The 21,522-nt window shown below is 38.8% G+C and overlaps 1 protein-coding gene across 2 annotated transcripts; it reads right to left on the bottom strand.

Annotated features, from left to right (window-relative positions):
* Positions 1–253: 253 nt before the first annotated feature.
* adipor2 (adiponectin receptor 2) lies at positions 254–21,506 on the bottom strand. 2 transcript variants are annotated; one of them, XM_081603920.1, is made up of 9 exons: positions 21,361–21,506; positions 11,596–11,688; positions 10,763–11,074; positions 4,968–5,117; positions 3,702–3,873; positions 2,920–3,106; positions 2,638–2,825; positions 2,329–2,522; positions 254–2,224 (listed from the first exon to the last, which is right to left on the bottom strand). In XM_081603920.1, the coding sequence occupies exons 3-9, from the start codon at positions 10,847–10,849 to the stop codon at positions 2,096–2,098; spliced, it is 1,107 nt and encodes a 368-aa protein (XP_081460046.1). In that variant the 5' UTR covers positions 10,850–11,074; positions 11,596–11,688; positions 21,361–21,506; the 3' UTR covers positions 254–2,095. The 2 variants fall into 2 exon arrangements, with proteins under 2 accessions (XP_081460046.1, XP_008398972.1); XM_008400750.2 differs by having other exon boundaries at positions 10,763–11,034.
* Positions 21,507–21,522: the final 16 nt, after the last annotated feature.

Genomic DNA, 21,522 nt, shown 5'->3' with positions numbered 1-21,522 from the left:
AAAAAGCAACATTTTATAAACTACATTTTTTTCTATCTGAAATAACATGAAGATTAAGTGAATGGTCAGACGAATGGATCAACAAAACACCAGATGGACAGATGAAATATTTACACAATGAGACAGAACATCTGGAAAAAACATAATTTTCATACTCCATTTCCTCTCTTCATACTTATCCGGACCTGCAAAATACATTTAGCAAACTCCATACTTTTCTCTCACAGAGCAAAAACTAGTTAGACAAACCAAGTCCAAAAAATCATTTTATTAGAACAATACAGCAGGTATAAAGGTCTATTGCAAATCAAACACTCCCATCAGAATGGAATATGTGCTTCAACAGACAATATGCTCTCTGCAAGAGAAATAAATTAAGATAGATAAAACAAATAGAAAATGAGAGAAGAAAAACAACAGAACAAAGCAAGATCTATTTCTTCTTTTATAAAATATGTGATGCAAAGAAGAGAAAGCAGATCACTCAACTTGCTGATTAAGAACTTGCAAACCTAAATTTCAAACAGTAATTGAAACATAATTCAGAAAAAAAAGCCGAAAAAAGATTATTTTATTATGCAAATGTAAAAATTTGGTATTACCTGAAAACGTGAATAGAAAAAGTTCACCTTTTATCAATCACCAAGTGTCGTCTCAACATCTGAGACTAACCATGAGCCCTTTAAAGAAGCAGGAACTTTTTTAAAAAGATAACATCAGATTAAACATAACTGTATATAAGTGACTTTATCTTTGGTCACCAAGTGTTTATTACGCTCTAACAAAGAAAATAAATAACCTGAAATTAAAGCCTGCATTAAAGTGGATACATAAAACGCAAAAGAAAAAAAAAACATTTCTAAATGAAAAAAAACATTTTCAAGAAGAAATGATCCTCATCCTTAATGAGAGCAACTCAGGATGAGGATTAAAACAAACTGCATGTGTATTTAAGGAGACTGCAGTTTGAGCACAATTATAAAAAAATAATAGATATGATCGAGGCATTGCTTATAAAAATATCCTGGGTAGGCTTAATATGTTTTAATAAATCATTTAGAGGAGGGTGTAGAAAAAATAATTTTATATGGGTAGAACAGAAATAAGATTTACCTTTATATAGATAATTTAACAGTATAAGGACGAATTAAAGCCGCTACATATAAAGATGGGTTTTTGTTTTGTGTTGTTATGCTTGTATTTCAGTTTCAAGATTTTGGAATCAGTACTCAAGGCTCAGACAGAAATTCAGTGGTCTTCTTGTCAATGTCTATTTAACCAGAGATGTGACCCCTAAACAACTGCGACAAAATATCAACTGCTAATATTTTGTCAATTTTCCTGCAGAGCTCCATTACTTAAAAACAATCTAAAGCTGTGAGAAAGAAATCCCACCACCGCCATATTTGTTTCCCTGCCACCGTATGGGTGGACACCCTTACTCCACTTTAATCATCAGGTAACATATTGATTTATTCATATTTTATAACATGTTTTTTGTATTTTTCTTAAAATAAATTTCATACAAATCTATAACCAAACGTTTAGAAATCTTATTTACATTTTTTTTTTTTTTTAATTAAAAGAGACTATGAACCTTTTTTGTCCCATCCATCCTAACTTACAAAGCTTAATAAAGGAAGAACTCTGAAGGCCTTTTTCACTCAAATGTTTTCAATCCTCATCAGAAAGTGACTCAGAAAAACAGCATTCACCAATGGAGAGGGGGCGTGGGGGACAAAACCATCACCCAAAATGCTTGTGAAGTTGGTTCATTAATCCAAGAATCAGATCGACATCAAAGATTTAAACCTCCAGATCCGTCCCGACCTGCTTAACACAACAGGCAGTCGTAGAAGAAGTGTTGGAGACAGAAGTGGAAAAACTGAGACAAAATGAGAGCGAGCCCATTTTGGTGTCTGTCAGATTAACAGCGCCCCCTGGGGGGCAAGCCACTGTGGTCTTCGGTTGCAGCGATGAGATCTGTGTACGGTTCAGTCTGAAGAGCGAGTGAGGGTCTGTGCATATTACATGAGCCAGTGCCGTCTCGTATACTGTCAGTGAATGAGTGAGTCAGAGTGTGTTTATGTGTGTGTTAAAGCATGCCATCCTCAGTGCAGCCGCCCCCTGCAGTGTACCGAAACTCCTGCAAGTTAGAGACGCCGTGAAAATGGACGAAAGCCCCGGCGACTACCAGGATGTGGAACAGCTGGTGGGAGTGGAACTGTGACAAAAAGAGAAACACACACACAGCCGCAGCAGTGAGCGGGGAGACATAACCACAGCATCAATACACATACTTATCACGTGCGTTTGTGCGACACTCACCCAGATGTCACACTTGCCAGGGAAGAACCTCTCTGGGATGCGAGCAGCGTACAGACAGGCGCCGGTGATGTAGAGCGTCGCCATGAGAAACAGCCAGCCCATCTGACCGATGGTGGTGGCTTTGATCAGACCCTCGCTGATGACAAAGTGAAGGGTGGGAACCACGCCGCTCAGACCCAAACCTACAAACACTCCTAGGAACAGGCAGGAGAATTCAGTAGGTCACAGAGAAAAACACGAAACAGCATATGAGGGCTGGCAACTGTCGTTTATTCATTTACGAAATGGCAAAGTGAAGCTTAGGCTTACCTGCTCTGACTGCTCTGTACTGCGGAGTAGCGAAAAAGTCACATTGTGAAACTGTGATGGCAGCCAGACCCAGGACACACACAATTATCAGGTAGATGAAGCAGGGCTGAGGCGAGCAGTAGAAAGAATAGTACAACCAGGGGACGAAGGAGCCCATGATCAGGAAGGCAATCCCACTGTAGTCCAATCTGAACACAACATAATTCAGTTAGTAAGAGTCTTTTACTTCCTTTACTTTCACCGCCACAAAAAAACAAACAAAAAAAAACAGTTGTGTCTTACTTGGAAAAGATTCTGGACACGCCCTCCGAGTGACAGTAGACTGTGTGGAAGAGCCAGGAGAAGGAGAGGCAGAGGATGGCTCCGAGGAAAAACATCCCAATTACTACCTTCTCTTGCAGTGGAGCCACAAAAGACATGTTGGGTCTGAACATGTACATGAGACCCAGGCAGAGGAAGAACAAGCAGCCTGCAGAAAGGAGGAGAGAGGAATAGTGACGGTAAGAGTGAGAATAAGAGGAATGGGTCATAATAAAAGGGAAAACATTTATAGATTACGGTTTGCAGTTTTTTTTAAATTGTTTTTGCAATAAATGTATTTGGCTGTAAATATTCTTAACTGTAGGTCTGGAGCTCCCCTGATGTAGATGATTTATCACGCCACTAGATGGCAGAAGAGAGCTCCAAAACTAGTTTTGCAACGTTGGCATAAAACGAATGAGTTGAGCCAAAAGGTGCACTGAAAAGAGCAGCTTATCTCTGTTAGTAGATTAAATGTTCAACTTAGTCTGAGTCCTTGGCATTCAATCAATCATACTTTCAACACTTCTTATGCAAGACACTGAAACTGCTTCTTAGGCGTTTTAAACAGTAATTCTGTTAACAGATTACAATGCAATCTGGCTAAATATGAAGATTAAAGGATGAAATGAGAGAAAGTTTCTATTTCAGTCCTAATTATGCTTTGTGCTGTAAGAGCATTGTTCTTTAACGCATTCTCTGGAAACAAAACGTTTATGTTCGGTTCACAGATGGGGGCTGGGATGAGAGTGTGAGCCGCGTACCTAGCAGGTGTGTCCAAATGTTCCCCGTCTCTGTGTGGATTCTGAAGATGCTCTTGAAGCAGGCGCGAAATGAAGGCATCGGTGGTCTGTGGCCGTGGAGCAGGAAGTCGTTGTCTTTCAGCCAATCCGGGAGCACGTCGTGAGGGATGACGCGCCACCGACCCTCCCACATCTGTTTGGTAAGCAAAACAGAAAAGAACCTTAAATCATTTTTTCCCGATGACACCAAGAGCCAGTAAAAAGCGTACGATACAAGATGTTCTCTATCAGAAGCAGTTGGTTGCTTAATAAATGCCAGAAATTAGGAACGTGTTTTTGTGGCACCGGATCCAGCACAGGAAATTACAGCTGTAATATCTACAAAGTCTCCAGCGAAGATTTCAACGCCACATTATCAGATTCGGTGTGGCCTGATGTAAACAAATTAAGTGAAGTCTGATATAGTAAACATGGCAGACAGTAAGAGGAGAGAAGCGTCTGAAAGATTTATTGCCGTCATTTACAAACTGCTGGCTGTGATTTTAGAAGACAGAGTGTATAAATCTACACACTCCAGCAATATCATCTAATCTATCAATTCGAGGGACCTGTCTATACAGGATAATCTTAGTGTATGCTTGCCTTATTACTTTCCAAACTATTGCAATGCACACACAAGTCAAGCATGAGTTTAAATTGGTTGGTAAATTATTCACAGTGGTACATTTTTGACAGCTGATCTCAAATCTATTTTCAAAGCTGTCCAAGTAATTAAGCGGTCCAGTCAGGTGTTCAGATGACAGCTGGTTCTGAGCAGCATAACGAAGCAGAACTGCAGGCCTCTGCTGCGCACAGTTAAGGGGAATCAAGCACACAAAGTGCTACTGACAAGGTTAATATTAAAACAGGGTGCTCAACACAAATCCAACAACAAGTCGTCAATAATAGCAGGTTGTTTCTACAATCCATTAATACAAAAACTATGATTAACGACTGTTTAGGTTTATGCATTTTCCATTTTGGCCGATGTCCAAATATGGCTTGTTAAGCTTATCTTTACACCTTGGACACCACGGCTGTAGTTTACTTTAGGGCACAAGCCTGTCATATTTTTTATGGTTTTATTAGTAGCAGTTTTTCTTTTTACTGTGTGGATTTTATTGAGCGTCTCAGTAAAACAAACACCTGGAGCTTAGTGAGAAATACGAGCCCAAGTACAGTCACCCTAAACATGTGAACACTAACAGAATTAAAGGTGTAAAAATATGCATAAACATATATTTTTACCTTATGTACAAACTCCTCCATCTTTTCCATGGCGTGGTGAGCTTGCAGCAACGGAGTTCTCGCCATGAAGCCTTCGTCGCTGCTTCTCTCATCCTCGTTCTGATCCCTCTCCTCTCCTCTGTCGTCCTCTTCATGGCACTCGTGGACAGACTGAAACAGGGCAGACGGACGACATTAGACTGGATTCATGATTCATGCCAAAACTTTCAGAGCTTAAACAATCATTTTCTCGAATGATAGATCACGAGAGAATGTTTGCCAAAGTGCCAATTAATCACGTTAATGAGCGTCACAAAGGAAAGCAGACCAGGAGAACTGGTGAAGTTTGCCTCGACTACAAACCTGTTGGACTAGTTTTGCCTTCCCTGAAAGGCCGTGGACTATTTTGTGTCAAATAATTACAGTCCGTGTGTAACAAAATAAAGAAATTTAAAGGAACAGAAATAAAATGTAACGGGAATGTACACAGTTCAAAAAGATTTTTAAACCTGCAACCACTTTTAAAACTTTCAAAAACATGATTTTTGTTTTGTAATACCATTAAAAATCACTGCAGACGTCTGGACTGGAACAGTAGGACCAAAGTTGATCAATTGTCTAACCTATAAAAGATTAAACCTTTTATTTTGAAGAGAATACAATGGCTTTATTTTGAAATATCCACATTTGAAGAAATGTGGATCCTAATAATAAACCAACATATAAAACATTCAGGTTTTTACTTTGGAGCGTAAACGCAAACCTTTTTAAAAGAATGACTGTTTTGATGCCTGCGCATCTATGTTAGAAATTTGAAAACTATTCCAGAAATAATCCAAAAATGCATTGGATTATTAAATAATCGACCAATAAAATTGGCAGACGCAGCCACCGCCTGCCAATCACAAACAGGAAAAGCTCAACAACCGAAAAGTGTGAATTTAGTCTAACAACTCCAGACACAGCTGGGCAGCCAGGGCCGCCCGGTGATAAATATGCAGTCATTAATCAGAACTGGTGTACAAACAAACAAACAGATGTAACACACACACACACAGAAACAGAAATGCTCCATGGAAAAACAAAAAAGAAATCGGGTGGAAAACCGTGATAAGCACAGCTGTGGAAGCAGCTGAAATCATCCAAACCTCCATTCAACACATATTACTTTATTGTGAAGGAAGATAACGGAAAAGAAAAATGCACCTGCTGTTGTTGTAGCTCTAAAGGAGGAAAGAAAGTGAGGAAATACATTGAGACAGAAATAAAAAAAATGAGAATGCAGTTTGATGCAAAACCTATTTAAAAAAAAACCAGACCAAATATTCCTCTAGACCAGCCCAGTTCCTGTCTGCTCTTAGAATAATGCCCCTTCTGATGAAATGAACTTCTCAGTTTCTGTGGTTTATGGGCTGTTTTGCATCTGCTAATGTTAAGTTTGTAACATGCATTAGGACTTCTTTCAGTCAGCTGCAAAGAGCACACAGAGATCGCACTGTAAACATGCTAAATGACTTGGAAAAGATGCCAACAGCAGCTCATAAAGTCAACCTGAAAACATATTGTCTTTATTTTACATAACAAAATCAGAACTAGCTAAAATTGGTATCAGCAGATCAAAGATCGTCCTTACTTTTCTGATTGGTGAATCTCAAATTAAAGGTGGAACCCGAAATTAGGTTTCTTGTTTTGCTCACAGCCGTTTCGGTTGATTTTTAGTTGGAGCTGGAGGTGTTAAAATTGGTTGACAGACCACAAACTAAAACCACTTCTTTTCTGAAGAACGTTTCAGCTGCACAGAATCCTGTCCTCACTGAAAGCCGCAGTGGTGAGGTTTGGTGGCAGGTGACACAGGATGTCTGAAGACATCTGCTCATGAGGAGCTTCTGCTAATCATCAGAAAACATTCAAAGCCTGAAACAACCCATGTTCTTGGGAAATGTTTACATTTACCACATCAAACCCCCTCGGAGACCTGCACATGCAACATGTGACCAAACCTCAGCTATTCAGCCTCCGACTGGCCAGAAGGGCAAAGGCTCTGGAGTCAAATTTCACTCCGTATAAAAGTGTCTGGATGTCGGGCCAACGGTATGAACCGTCCCCTCTTGGAGGCGCCCAGGTTGGCTGCTCATCTAACACGCCCAGTTATTTATTCCCTGCATCGCAGTTGTAGTCATACTTCAGCAGAAAGCCTCTCCAGTTGTTCTCAGAACTGATTTCAAAGAAACAACACCTGAGGCACCTAGCAGAAGCTTCTACGAAAAGCCATTGGTGTGTTTGCACAGCACATCACCCTTCACTCTGGGATCCAGATCCAACTAAACAAAATAGTTCTGCTAATCACTTCCTGGAAAAATGGAAGTGTAAATACCTTTTCTTTTTTTCAGTCCAGCAGAGGGAAGGTTTCTTTTCTACTTTCACTAAAATGATCATGAAGACCTAGCTCAACTTCATGTTTATCTTTTCCGATAACAGAGTAATTTTGTCTACTTAAGCAATGTTATATTTGAGGTGTGTGTACACAGATGATAAAGAAGCCTTATCAGTGAAATGCAGACACACCCTGAGCTGAAATATTATATATATATATATATATATATATATATATACACACACACACACACACACACACACACACACACACACACACGCACACACACACACACACACACACACACACACACACACCAATGACGGTCTAAAGGGATATAAAAGTAACAATGTGATAAAGCTGTAAACCAGTGAGCCACTTTGTGAATGTTGCTCAGGTTAGAAGTGATTTTTAATTGGGGTCTTTACTCCAATACTAAAATCAAATGCAAACAAAAAAAAAAAAACAAAAAAAAAAAACATACAGCATATTTTTAAGATCAGATATTTACTTTACCTAAATTATTTACAATGATTTTCTTAATTTTTTGGACAGTAAAACTACATTTGTATGGACAAAAAGGGTATTTTCTGCATTCCCCACATATCCTGATTGATAAGCAAAGATAGGAATAAAAAAGGGTTTGCGAGCTCTTTCTACATAGAAGTGAATCAGGATGTTTTTCTTCCGATTCCCAGAAGGCCAGACTTCTTCTCTGTCACAAAGAGCATATATCCAGCTCCCCTCAGGCTCATTAACTCCATGTTGTTCTTTCTGGTCAATTTCACCCGACTAATGACTGGTTTTCTGCAAACACGCCCGTCACACGTTTGCATTTTGAGGTATCTGCTGCTTGGTGGCGTTTAATAGTGAGTCAGCAGGAGCCACAAAGTCCTGGAAGGGAGATCAGTGTAAAAACAGAGAAGGAGCAGAAAGCTAAGAGGAACAGATTTGAAACTTTGGAAAGTCTGACAGTAGAACATGCCAGAGAGGGAAGAGCTCACCCCTGCACACATTAACCCTCAGGGCAGGGCAAAGATATTCAACATGTGACTCACACATGTTCACTGCCGTCTTGGGATTGCAGGAAAAGACACCGTGACCCTCGGTAGCGGCCTGCTCCGAAGACAGGACACTGTGCTTCCTGTTCTGACCAGGTGGAGGACATGAATGCTCCACAGGCACAGAGACACTTTAAAGCAAGAGTGCTTAAATGTGTCACTTTAAAGTTTTTTGTTTTCCTTCACTCAACAAATGAACAACAGGCGTTCGATTGGGATTACGCAAGTAAACGCCATCATCGTCCACTGTTGCACCATAAAGTTTCAGCTAATTTCACTTCCCTTGCGGCTCACACGACTTGTTAAATAGGCTTCATAGGAGATTTTTGTACAGAATTTGAACCAGGTGAAGCTAAAACTATTCCTCCTGAAGAGTTTTAGACAGAACATTTTTACAGACAAAGGTTGTAAAGGGAAAATGAAATTGAACAAACCTTGCATGCAAAATGTATATTTTATTACACAGCTTTGTGTCAAGTACTGCTCTCAGTGTGTTGTTCTTTCATCTTTTGAGTTTGCATAATCCAGGCAACAACTAGTTGATTCCTAAACTAGTTGACGATTATTCCAATAATCATCACGATTAAACCGATTAACTGTTTCAGCTCTATTAGCCAGAAAATTTAACAAACTTTATATAAGTATGTATTAAAGTCTGCTCGTCTTCCAGTGATGGAATTAAAAGCTGCAAAACTGAATCTGAGTGCAGTTCAGTTTTTTATGAAGTTAATTTTCTAACTGTGCATTATAATGTCAACTTGTTAGCTTTATTGGAAGCTATCAAGTTGCTTTAGAAAACAACAGAACGTGTCTGAATAGTAATTCACTTTTGACGTCATAAAAAAATATCATATGAAAGCAAGAACAGCCTCAAGCGAGTGCAGCTGAAGATAGAAGTGTACCAGATGAAATCTGGTGGTAAACAGGATGTGGGATACCAGCCTGAAAGCTTCACCACACACACACACGCACACACACACACACACACACACCCACAGACAGCAAGCCGTGAACGAGTGAAACGAGGCCTTGCTGAGGGCACTGAGGGGTTGGAAACCATGCCTGGTTGTGACCGAGGCAGGTGTCTTCTGATGCCGTCTCAGGTTTACGTGTTGTGTTACAGCAGGTAAAAAAAAAGTTTGAACCCTCACACACCCATCGGGGGGGGGAAGAAAGGTTATGTTTCAGTTTGAAGGCTCTTTCCTGCTAAAGAATAGAACTGATCGCTTACACACAGCACCTGAAAACGAACAAAGCGTTGCCTCAGTGCATCTGGTGCATTGGTCAATAGTCAGATTTGTTTGCTCTCTTTCCAGTAAGACCGCCATCTCTTTGTGAATCTGTTGTTAAATAACAACACATCACCATTAACTTAGAAAGGACCTGACTGATGAAGCAGAGCCAGCTTCATCATGATGCAGCTCTAATTGCTACAGCACGGTGTGAGTCATCAGAGCCTGCAGAGCCTTGAAAGTGGTGCGGTTATCAATAAGTGGAGGTGGATGTTGGGAACCTTGGACAAAGAGGCTTGTGACCAAGGCAAGCAAACTCAAAAATCTGACTTAATAATCCATTATACTGCAGCAAACTGAAAAAAACAATAACAACTACAATCTTGGAAGAAGACTGATTTCACTTCTTCTGGGTTTCTCTAGTAGATATTTTTGCAAGTTTGAAAAATATATATTTTACTCAAATTCTTGAACCAGATTTCTTTTGACGAGACTTATCTTTTTAAATGTCAAGTTTTTTTTATTCAAGGCTTTTCACAAACTTTAAACAAACCCTACTCATGATGTTATTTAAAATAAATAAAGTACCACCATCAACAGGTCGATTCAAAACCACACCAAGATGATAAAATAAAATGAAATCTGTCCCTTTTCATTTTTTTCAAGTCATGTTTGTCCTGCATATTTAAAGTTTTCCCCAGAGAACTGATAAAGCTCTGTTATCTGATCTCTGCTGCAGCTCTTTAGGCTTAAGAGTGACTAAGTAGTACTTTAAAGAAGACTCCAAACTTTTCTAATTCAGCTTCAAAAATCAAGTACAAAATTGCTCTTTAGAAGATTTTACTGAGTTTGAAACATAATCTGCTCATCACTTTACATGTTGTTCACAAAGATTTGAAATGTCCTTTTTTTTCTTTCTTTTTTTTTTTTATTTAAGTGAGAAAATGTATCATTTTGTTTTCAAACGGGTCAGCTTCACGCCCTCAACTTCATTAATGACTCCTCTTGCATTATTAACGCTAGTATGCGCGTTTTGGTTTTGTTTTACAGTGTGACCCAGTAAAGCCTCTCCATGCCACATGCCTCTGAACAAAGCCCCAAAGCTGCTGACAGCAGGCAGGTGTGTGTGTGTGTGTGTCCTGTACTCACGCCATGGTGCGAGGGGCACTCTGCGGTGCTGAGGTGACTGGTTGAAGAGCCTGAGGTGTTGCGTGTGTTTTTCTCCCGTGGACTCATGGGACCTGCAGGTGAGCCGTTTGTGGCGTTTTCTGTGAGGTTAGAGTTTCTGTGTCGCAGTACAAAGGCCGGGTCCTCAGCCGGCCCCCCGGCCCTGACTGTCTCTTCTTCGTCCAGCTTGAGAGGCTGGACTGCCTTCTTTATTTGAAAGCAATAAGAAGCTCAGCTGGAGCAGGACAGAAGGACTGAGGGGTGCAGCCACCAACCGAAAAAAAAAAAAAAAATCTGAAACGATTCGAGAGTGGGAAGTTCAAATAAATAAGTCACGCAGGCAGGTCACAACTCAAACTTCAATGTATCTTTATTAGGAATTCATGTGGTAGACCCAACACAAAGTGAAATGGAAGGAAAATGTATATAAATAGAGCCACTTGACGCCATGGTTACAGCTGTAAATCTTTTGTGGTCTGTGTACCAAGAAAGTTTTACTTGTACTTCGCTAAAAGCACTCAACCTATCCACAACTTCCCGACCTCATCCTTACAAGAAATGTATAAAAGCTTCCCCTCTGCATGATGCTGCCACTGCCATGTTTTACCGCAGCGTCTAACCAAAGATTTTTGCTGTCCCAGTCATGGCTCACATTGACTTAATTCATTAATTTCTGCAGCAACTGGTTGCACTTGGATTTATTTAGCTGAATTAATTCAATTGATAATTTCATTTCTCTTTGGGATAAATAAAAATATTCCTCACATGAATAACATAGATTGAAGCGTGTTGCAAAATGTCTGAATATTAAATACCTGGGTTGTAGCTGAAGTCTGTGAACTTGAAGATGGGTTCGAGTCGAGGCTTTATGGGACTAAGCTGGAGAGGAACTGAAGTCCAAAGAGAAACTGAAGGAAAGAAAAAAACAACGACTGATGTTAGTCCCAATTTACTGTAAAATAAAAATGCAACAGATCAAACGAAAAACAACAATATAACATCAACGTAAAAATGTAAAGATAATTAAAACACGGCAGTTAGCTGAATAAAACATTCGACACTTTTAACCAGTCCCAAACTTTAAATAAAAGATGTCAAGTAACTGAAGTCAGCCTCCAAAATATCCCCCAGTGTCTTGTCTGAATCACTCCATTATGCCATCCACCCTAAATGCTGCATTTAACAAGAGTTGCAAACAATAAGAAGCTGCCAACTTGCTGTCATGGCGAGTTGCTTCGCAACGAGAGGTGTCAAGGACAGCAACAAGACATTCACATACAGGAAGCTCAAGTAGTCCCCGATGGCAAATTGTTTTGCACTGTGGCGTTCCTCTTAAACAGAGTTAGCTGTTAAGAACCAGAGTTAAAATGTGAGCCCATCTCTAAATAGATTAAAGAAGGTTCTGATGGGAACAGCCGCATTAAACTTGTAAACAGTTCCACAAAAAAACAGTACATGCTGATATTTTAACTGCAGGTTTCCAAAAAGGGCGACCAAAGCTTCGACAATTTGGAAACAGTCAGGAATGCAGCTGCAGACTCATTTCCACATACTGCTGCTTGCCATATGGTTACCTCCCCATCTTTCACCGAGCTCCAGTGAGGCCAAATCGATGTAAATATGTCCCAAAGGTTAGCATAGGGCTGCTTCATTTAAACTCTCACCCGGCCCCACAACACATACATTAAAGCTCATTACGCTCAGTGGGAAAAATAACCCCTCAGGTAAACAAGAGAATTTTTTCAACACAGAGAAAGAAACAAATACTCGTACTCGTATGTTTTACAAATTAAATGAACCTTCAGAAAGCGATGTTATTTACTCAGGCCCGTTTTTCACTCCGTGACGTCTTATCGATTTCTATTTCTGCAGACCAACTATTATCTAAAACAGCCGTAGCACTTTTCTCTGGTAGCCACTGCCACATTTCCTGTCATGTTGGAAAGTTTGCTTTCACAGCTACTTTTGATGTGATTTTTTTTCAGCCGTTAGTTTACCCCCCCAGGAGGACAGACTCATGTGATAGCAGCGCGAGCACAAACCGTCCTTTTGACAATTTGGAAAGGTCCGGAAAGCAAAAAAAAAAAAAAAAAAAAGAAGGAAAAAGTAAAGAAGCATATTTATCCACCGCTAAACGGACATTGTTCACTTTACTTTGTTCGAGAAGTTTTATGTTGCAAGAATGTTTGAGGAATCAAAAGACTCGCACACAATCATTGGCACTATTTATGAAAATAACAGTAGCAAAACAAACAGAACAGTACAGACCGCCCTGGCCCCTAATTAAGATAAAAAGGCTCATTTGATGGAAGTAAAGATATGGCAGGAACACAAAGCAAAAGCTGCTTCACACACCCAATCCAGGACGTGCTTTCAAGGATCTGAACCGACCGACTCCTGAGTTGCTTTAGCCCCTACAGCAGCCGACTGACACATAGTTATGTCTGTCCACAACAGGAAGCAGAATGAGTCACCGAACTGCTTCATGCAGGGTAACTATGATCACATTGCTCCCAGACGGGCAACTGGTATCACACAGGCTTCACTTTTAGACTGAAAATTCCACCGTTTAAGAATCGGTTTCATTTCTACATTAAAGTCTTCCAAAATTCTCACATTTTCCTGTTTCAATTCTAGCTATAAAAAGGAATTAATCTCACTCGGAGTCGTCATTATCATCTTCATCAAGTGGCATTTTTACATCGATGATTTTACCTCTAAGTTTAATACCTACAAGACAGGCATAGGTGCCAGGGTGAAAGCTATTATAATGTCGCACATTGTTGAGATTACAGCCAAAAAAACGAAATAAAAAGCTTAGTACAAAGGAAACCGAGGTCGTGAATCAGTCAGGTATTTGTGTGCAAAACATCTTTGACTTTGTTCTTTCAGTCTATTCTTAGCGTGGCGTCCCAAATCTCATTTTATCTGCTCTGCATATTGCTGCTTGTTTTCGTCCGACAAATTCAAAGCTTTGTGCAGCATATCCAGAGTTAGAAGAGGAGACAGGAGCGCCACGCCTTTTTTTTATTTGATTATTTTTTTTAAAACAATTTGAAAGCAGTCATGTGAGGCGTACTCACATGCAATGCAGCATGTCGTCGCTTTTCAGCCTTTAATTTAAAACGTGTATGTTTTGATTCTGAAACATTTCAGTGTTGATTAACTGGAGATAAGTACTCAAAACATAAATATGAAAACATGCACTCACAAGTCAGGTACTGTAAAATTTAGATGAAATATATATATATATATATATATATATATATATACACTGAGAGAGAGAGAGAGAGAGAGAGAGAGAGAGAGAGAAGCAGAGCAACTGAGGCCACAACTAAGTAATGTGGTGTAATCTGGTGTAGAGTAGCAAGCATAAATCAATCACTGTATCCAGCACTGTAACTTCACAAAACTCAAATGAAGAACTGCTGAAAACTAAATAAAAGGATTGATATAAAATGATTTGCACTGTTATTTTTACAAGTGGTGCAGAAATCCCAGCTGAAGGAAAAGGAAAATGAAATATAAAGAAAAATAGTTATAAAGTACACCTCTGCTCTGGACATCAAGGTGTTTTGGATTGTGATATCTTATTTCCACTATGGACTGCAACTGTTCTTTTCTTACAAATACTAGAAACGCCGCTCAACAGAAAGCATCACAAGTCATAGCAAGCCTTATGACAAAGGTTTGAAGAAACTAATGAACTGGGAGGGGGGGATTTCTAAAAAAAAAAAAAAAGAAGAAAAAAAAGAGGAACTTCAGCAAACTAAAGTAGGTCAAATATTTGCTTGTGCATAAAAATAAAAGGAGAAAAAAAAACCATATATAAATAACAAGAAACCGGTTTTTCAACCCCGTCTCCACTTTTAACTGTGCTTTAGGCCTGCATGACACACTAACATGTGGGTCAGAAGCAGTTTAAAAGCAAGTACTGTTTTCTTTACTCTCACTCAGTAGGAAGTAAATATAGGACAAAGGTCAAGCCGTAAAAAACAGCAGCACTGCAGAGTCAGGTCTATGTACGGCAGGCAAACACGTCATTCTACCGCTGATTACTATAACATGTTACCAGGAGGTCAACAGCACAGTCCAGTCATCTTTACCCCCCCACTCCGTTTCATTTAGGAATCTGATTGTTAATTAAAACATTTAGGTATTTTTATGTGAAGACATTTGACGGAGAAAATCAGTCTCCTCCATTAGACTCACTTCAACCTATTTCTGTTTTATGCCAAAGAGAGTATCTAATCTCTGATCATGGGCCAAAACTGTATTGGTTAAATATAAAGTAAGCAGTATTAGACTAGTTAGTTGGAATTAACAATAGAAATACAGTCGTAAGTCCGGTGGTTTCTTTCCCGCTAACCACCACATTCCTGTGACGACGGCTAATGTTTTTTGTTTTTTTTATTTTAGGAAATGATAGGAAGTTTGACGTGTACGCCGCTTATTCAGAACCTGAGCTCCTTCTTCGTATTTGCTGCTTATTGTTCGAGGCTGTCCAACGGCATGAAATTTCCCCTTCAATGTGTGCTGGCTGTATGAGTCATTTCATCAGACATGGCCGGCTGCCTGCGTGCCACTTGGTACGTCATCGCTCTCTCTCCCCCTAACACAGACACTCACCAAAATGTGTAACACCAGATAAGCACACACATTTCTCAGAATTTCTCTCCCACACAACAAATGCACAGCCTTTTTAATTTCTTAGCCACAACTCCTTTAAGTGATGACATACAAGACAAGTTCGAAGACGACACTGAGCGGTAAACTTTAACGGGTCACTACTGCCATTCCCTTGTCTTGTTTTTGTTTCTACTCAAAATCCTACCTCAGCATGACTTTTTGTTTTGCGCAAACCTGCAGTACAAGTTTTACAAACCTAACAGATGACCAAGCGGTCAAGCCGGTAACACTGACTCACAAACACGTTACACAGGCTTAACTACTCAACTTCATCAACATCGAGCCTACAAAGATCTCCATCTTCTGTCCGTTCTCACAAATGTTTTGCCAGCAAGCTTTCTTACGAACATTTGAAGCCAAAACTGGACGTACTTAAAATCACTTTGTGAAGCAAAGAGGAAGATAAATCGCTAAGAGATGCACCGATTAGGCCTTTTCCAGGCCGATACCGGTGTCAGATTTTGTATACCAATTTATTGGTATACAAATAAATTTGAATACAATTTATTTGTATTGGTATACAATTTATTTTAGAATGATCAACATTCTAAAAATAAAAAAAATAAAAAAAATTTTTTATTGCTGTTTAATCTTTTTAGAAGATGACAGATTGCATACAAAAAATCATCATTATTCAATCTGATGTTATGTGAGGGGTTAACGGTGATGCTCTTTTTGGATTTCTTGTACACCTGCAGTCAACAACCTAAAAGCTAAACTAACAATGCGGCAGGTTGACGCGGTTACCAACGAGCCCAGCTCAGACCGTTCCTTTGATGGGAAGCTGAACGTTGGATCAAACTGAAACGATGATGGATTTGTAGGATTATCCCCATGTATATCTTAATATTTGTCCATATTATTATTATTATTCATATTATTTAATCAAGGGGCATCAAAACATTTCCTGGTGGTGGACTGGAAATGGCAGTTCTTAGCTTAATGAAACATAAACAGGGGGCGAGGGGGGTCCAACTTTTCAATATTTGACCAGCTGTTCATCGATTAGAGCTAAAACGAGCCAAATCTGATCACTGGCTTATTGATAGGTGGATCTCTACCCAATACGGGTCGAAAAGGCAAAAACTCTTTGACCTTTGACAGTCACATGGAGCTCGTCTACTCGTCAGTCCAAAACCATAAAGATAGAAAGATAAGACTGGTGACAACCTGCTTTGGACAGTGACCTTTGGATGACATTGATAACCCTAACGGAGACACTTTTGCTGCTGTGAGTTCAGGTTGTTCAGTTTTCCTTAACCAAAGCAAGAATCATTCAGAGTTGGTAAAAATTCTAATCTCGTGAATTTCTAACCATGGTAAGCGTCCCACTGACGCTGATCGGTACTTCTGAATTTTTCCCACAACCTCTGCAAAGTTTGGTTGCTTCGAGATAAACGACATAAACTCACTGTCAGGTTTTTTGTTGCTTGTGCAAAAATGTTTGTGGATCAGGCATAAATATGCTTTCCAGACTTAAATGCAGGTTGTGGTTGTAGTGCGTTGCGTTGTGCGTCCCTGTGGTTGGGGGTTTCACACAAGTATCCATTTAAATGTGGGGCAGCTCTGCAGAGAACCAAACCTGCTGTTTGAAGCCAGATGACTGGTTCTGCTGTTCAATACGACTGAGACACAGGCATTTCAACACGGCACACTCCAACCAAACTATAACATTACCCAAAATCCCGTTTCAACCCCTGTCTCCTCAAAGCTACAGCTGATCATAAATAATGAGTAGTGTTGGCTTTGAGCTGAAACCTCATTTAGGTGGGGTTCACTTTTGGGGTGCAGTAATGCGGTGTGATTCAGGAGCGTCGCCCAGCTAGCTTCTACATAAAAACGAACCACTAACATCAAGAGCAAACGAACAAAGTGGGTGTCCCCTGGTGTCCTGATACAGCAGGGACATTCTGGTCCAGCTGCCAGGAGTCTTATGATTAAGACCGGAACAAAGAGCGACAGTGTGACGAGCATTTGACACAAACACACACTCGTTCTCTTAGTCGAGACGCAGCACAGATATTATCAGGAACACACTTCTGACAAGCATGGTACGTTTTAACTCCCTTAAATTGTCAATGTTTACAAGCTTTAAAGTAATGACACAATTTAAAAAATTGATTTCATGGGGAAAACATAAAAACCAACACATGTATTTATGACAGGATTTCATTAAATGTAAATTTTAATGTTGGTTTGTTACCAAATAAAATTATTTGGTATATAAAAAAAACCCCAGGGTTATATTGAAAAATAATTGGTAAAAATATATAAATACATTTCACAAATATCTTAAATATGATTCAGTCAATCAAAAAAAATCTCTTTGCAATTGATACATTTTTAATGGATAAAACATAAAAATAGCTTCAGTCTAGGATTAATAAATAATTCTAATTTTGATCATGTAAATAAGAACTAGTCTTTGTGCTTTATATATATATATATATAAGATTAAAATAGTGACCTTGTGTTTTTAACATTATTTCAGGGATTGTGAAAAAAAAAAACAGTTTAAATTTGTGGCAATAAAAAAAAGTTAATATTATACCACATCTGGTATTTATGACGATTTTTGTAAATCTAAATTATTCGAAATACCTCAACTCTTTTTAGACACTTTTTAGTCTGGCGTGAAGCGCACACAAAGTCTAAAATTACTATTCACAGCTAATTAAAAGCTGAGCTCCAAGTGTGCATGAAGCCAAACCACTACTGACAGAGGGAACCCAGTAGACCACAGTAAGGTTGTCCGTCCTGCTGGTGAACAACCAAATGTAGTGGCTTTAAAGCACTAGGTGGTAATCCAAAAGTGGGTCAAATGAAAATAAGTGGTCTCAGAAGATAAAAAAAGAGCAACATGGAGCTATTAAAAATACATATTCCTTTTGTGTATGCAGCGTGAAACTGACTGATGACAACCACATTATTAATAACTGTTTTGCCATTACCAAATTTCGGGTTTTCCAAACATCCCTAGAACGGCGGCCAATTTATTTGTAGTCTTTGAGGATGAATTAGATCACATTGTGGTCTAGTTTCTTAAATGGTTGCTTATTCTTTATCTTAAACTTTAATATAATTGGAAAGAATTTGCTTAAAAATTGTACTGCAGCTTCAAAGGAATTCCATTCAATCATTTACCCTCTAAAGGTGTTTCATGGGTTAAGATGATTACTGTGTCCATGGATAAAGCATTTAAGTCTTGATAATCTTATTTATTTTGGCTTATGCAAGTTTTGTGTCTGTACATTTATATGACAGCAGGCGTCAATGTAAAGCTTTGTAAGTCGTGCTTTTCCACCAAACGCACTCAAACTGCTTTATGGGTTGTTTTGAAAATAAATAAAAGTGGGTAGCATAAGAGATGTATATAAAAATAAAAAAAATACAATAAAGCAGCTCTTCTCTTTCGTGATCAATCACTTTCACATTGATAGATCTATTATTCTACGGGCTATGTTTAGCTACTCTCCTGGCTGGCACACTTTCAAACACTGACATCATTACACATTAAATTCACCACAGAGCTGTACTTTGTCATAAAATAACATGACATATGCTCAATATCCATGTCTTGGAGCCCGAAGCAGCTTAAGTAATAGTTGCATTCTTCGGACGAAATTCAGGCCATATTTTTCACTGCAGAATCTTGCACAATGCTGATTGTGAAAGGCACTGAAACGTCAAACAAATTATGCAGTAAATATTGGCTCTGAAATCACAAGATGAATTTGTTTGTCAGTTTAAAAATGAAGCATGTTCCTGGCGTAATGAAAAACGACTTAATAACATAATGGTTATTATTAACTCATGACTCCACGCACTTCAGTTTCATTCTGTCACTTTGGGTAAGTTGTAAATGGAAACTTAATCGAGGAAAAGAAACTATTAAATATGAATTTCTCATATAGGTAGATTACAGAAAGAGTTTCTATACTGCTGAAGTTTGTGTCTAAGACAACTACCCAGACAATAAAATATTTATAAAATGACTTCATGCCTGAAGAACACTGACTGAAAATTGGATGTTGCACCATATACAGATGGAGAGAAATATCAGATATCCAAAAATGACACGTTCTGTCTCATACTCCTACACCAGAGACAAATATTCAGTTGTGACTAGTTTACTACTGGTAAATGTATTTCTCATGACAACTGTTTGACAACAAGCTATTTTTGGAATACTCTGGGAAAATGCTTAACATTTTCTGATGTAATACAGTAATGGTTCAACACATCAACAAATACTTATATTTTTACTTAAAACGTTATATACACATCCATGCGGTTGGCTCGTAAAATCTAGTTTTCTGGGTAGACTACTGCTATAAGTGCGTATCAAGGTTTTTTTTTTTTTAAATCATACTTTGAGAACTGCACAAAATTTACGCTACACAACTCCAACAGTTTAAGGTGAATTTAATGAGATGTCAGAAAAATGCTAAGGTCAGCCCCTCGTTTACCAGACAGACAAATTAATCTCATTCCAGATTGCAGAAAACAGGTTTGGTCTTGGTGTGGAAAGTATGGCCTTTCTGTTCTAAATAAACCAATAAACTTACATTATTGTTACAAGGTTTTTGGGTAAATGCCATAAAATTTGTGTAATTTTAAATCAAGGAAAAAAAAAAAAAAAAGAAGCAATTGTTTGCTGTTGTAAGGAGGTTATTTAATCATTTCAAACAATTACAGAACAACAGTATTTTTTTGTTCTGTTTCTATTGACAACCTAGCCAGGGATATATGCTGAAGTTTCAGCCCACAAAATGCGTGTTTAAACAAACCAAAGAAAAGTAACTGTTTGTATATAAAATTAATAGTGTCAGGTAATATGTTCCATAATTTATATTCCAAAATTGAGCTTATTTGATAAGTAGTTCATGCTAAATTACCCAACAGCTGGTCTAGAAATCATCTAAAAATGCACTAATACAAGGGCATACAACAAGAATTCATGGTCTAACTATTTTGATAATAATCCTGACATACTTGGTAATGTCTCTTTAAATTCAAAAGTAATTTTTAAAAAAAAGTTAATATATTTTGGAAAACGCAGTAAGCCTTGTAAGCTGTATTTTCTGCCATCCTATTTTTTGCTGACTTAAGTGGGCAAGAAACAGGTGTAAATAAAGAATAAAACTCGTATTGAAAAACTGAAAACAGCAGCTACTTGTCAGTCACTTAACAACTCACCTTTAAATACCAAAAAGGAAACTATGTTCACTAAAAAAACGTCAAGATGAGAGAAGTAAATTAATAGTGGGAGCTCAGAGACCCCAGGTATCAACTTAACACTGGCGAGCAAGACAAAGAAAAGACAAACTCCAGGCAGTCTACCTTCCACTGACGGCGCCAACTTTTACCAATTACAAGACATCAACAAAATTGTGTGTCATCTTGCTAACCTTACGCTAATGTAAAAAAAAAAATAACCGTAGTTACATCTAGAAAGGGCTAAGGAAAAAAGACACCAAACATACCGCAGCCCTTCAGCAGTCTGTGAGCATGGTTTGTTTACACCGAGCTAGCGAGCTGGCTAGTCCGGTGCCACGTCTGACAAAAGCGAGAAAAGTATTTTAGACAGACTGTGTTTGTGTTGACAGCTTTCCCCATCGCACTCAATGTCTTTAAACATGCTAAACAACAGGTTCACGTGTATAACAATGTCTCCCAAAGACAAAGAAAAGCTGTGTTTTTGGGGGCTGGCTAGCAGCTTCTAACTCCTGTTGTTTTGACAGCCAGAATTAGCTGGATAGCAAGGCTGCTATTCAGGGAGGCGCTAATGTTACATTAAGGAAAGTACGGGGTGATATTTAACAGCCTAAAATAGGGCATAAAAACAGCACTGATAATCAACAGTATCAAATACAATTGGTAATATTCACCTGCTCCGAATGTCCGAGGAGAAATCAGTGCTCTGGGTGATGTTAAAAGAGTTGGCAGCGAGTTGTAGCTGCCACCCAGCTCCTCTCCAGCCTAAACGGTTACTAAGCGAGCTCCCTTCCAGAGCTCACTCACCTACGGGAGGGAGGCGTTCAGCCCGTGAC

This window comes from Poecilia reticulata, chromosome 23 (assembly GCF_904066995.2).
Source record: "Poecilia reticulata chromosome 23, P_reticulata-male-v2, whole genome shotgun sequence".
Lineage (NCBI taxonomy): Eukaryota > Metazoa > Chordata > Actinopteri > Cyprinodontiformes > Poeciliidae > Poecilia > Poecilia reticulata.
The sequence above is the reverse complement of the archived record's forward strand: the minus strand, read 5'-3'. Positions and strand labels throughout refer to the sequence as shown.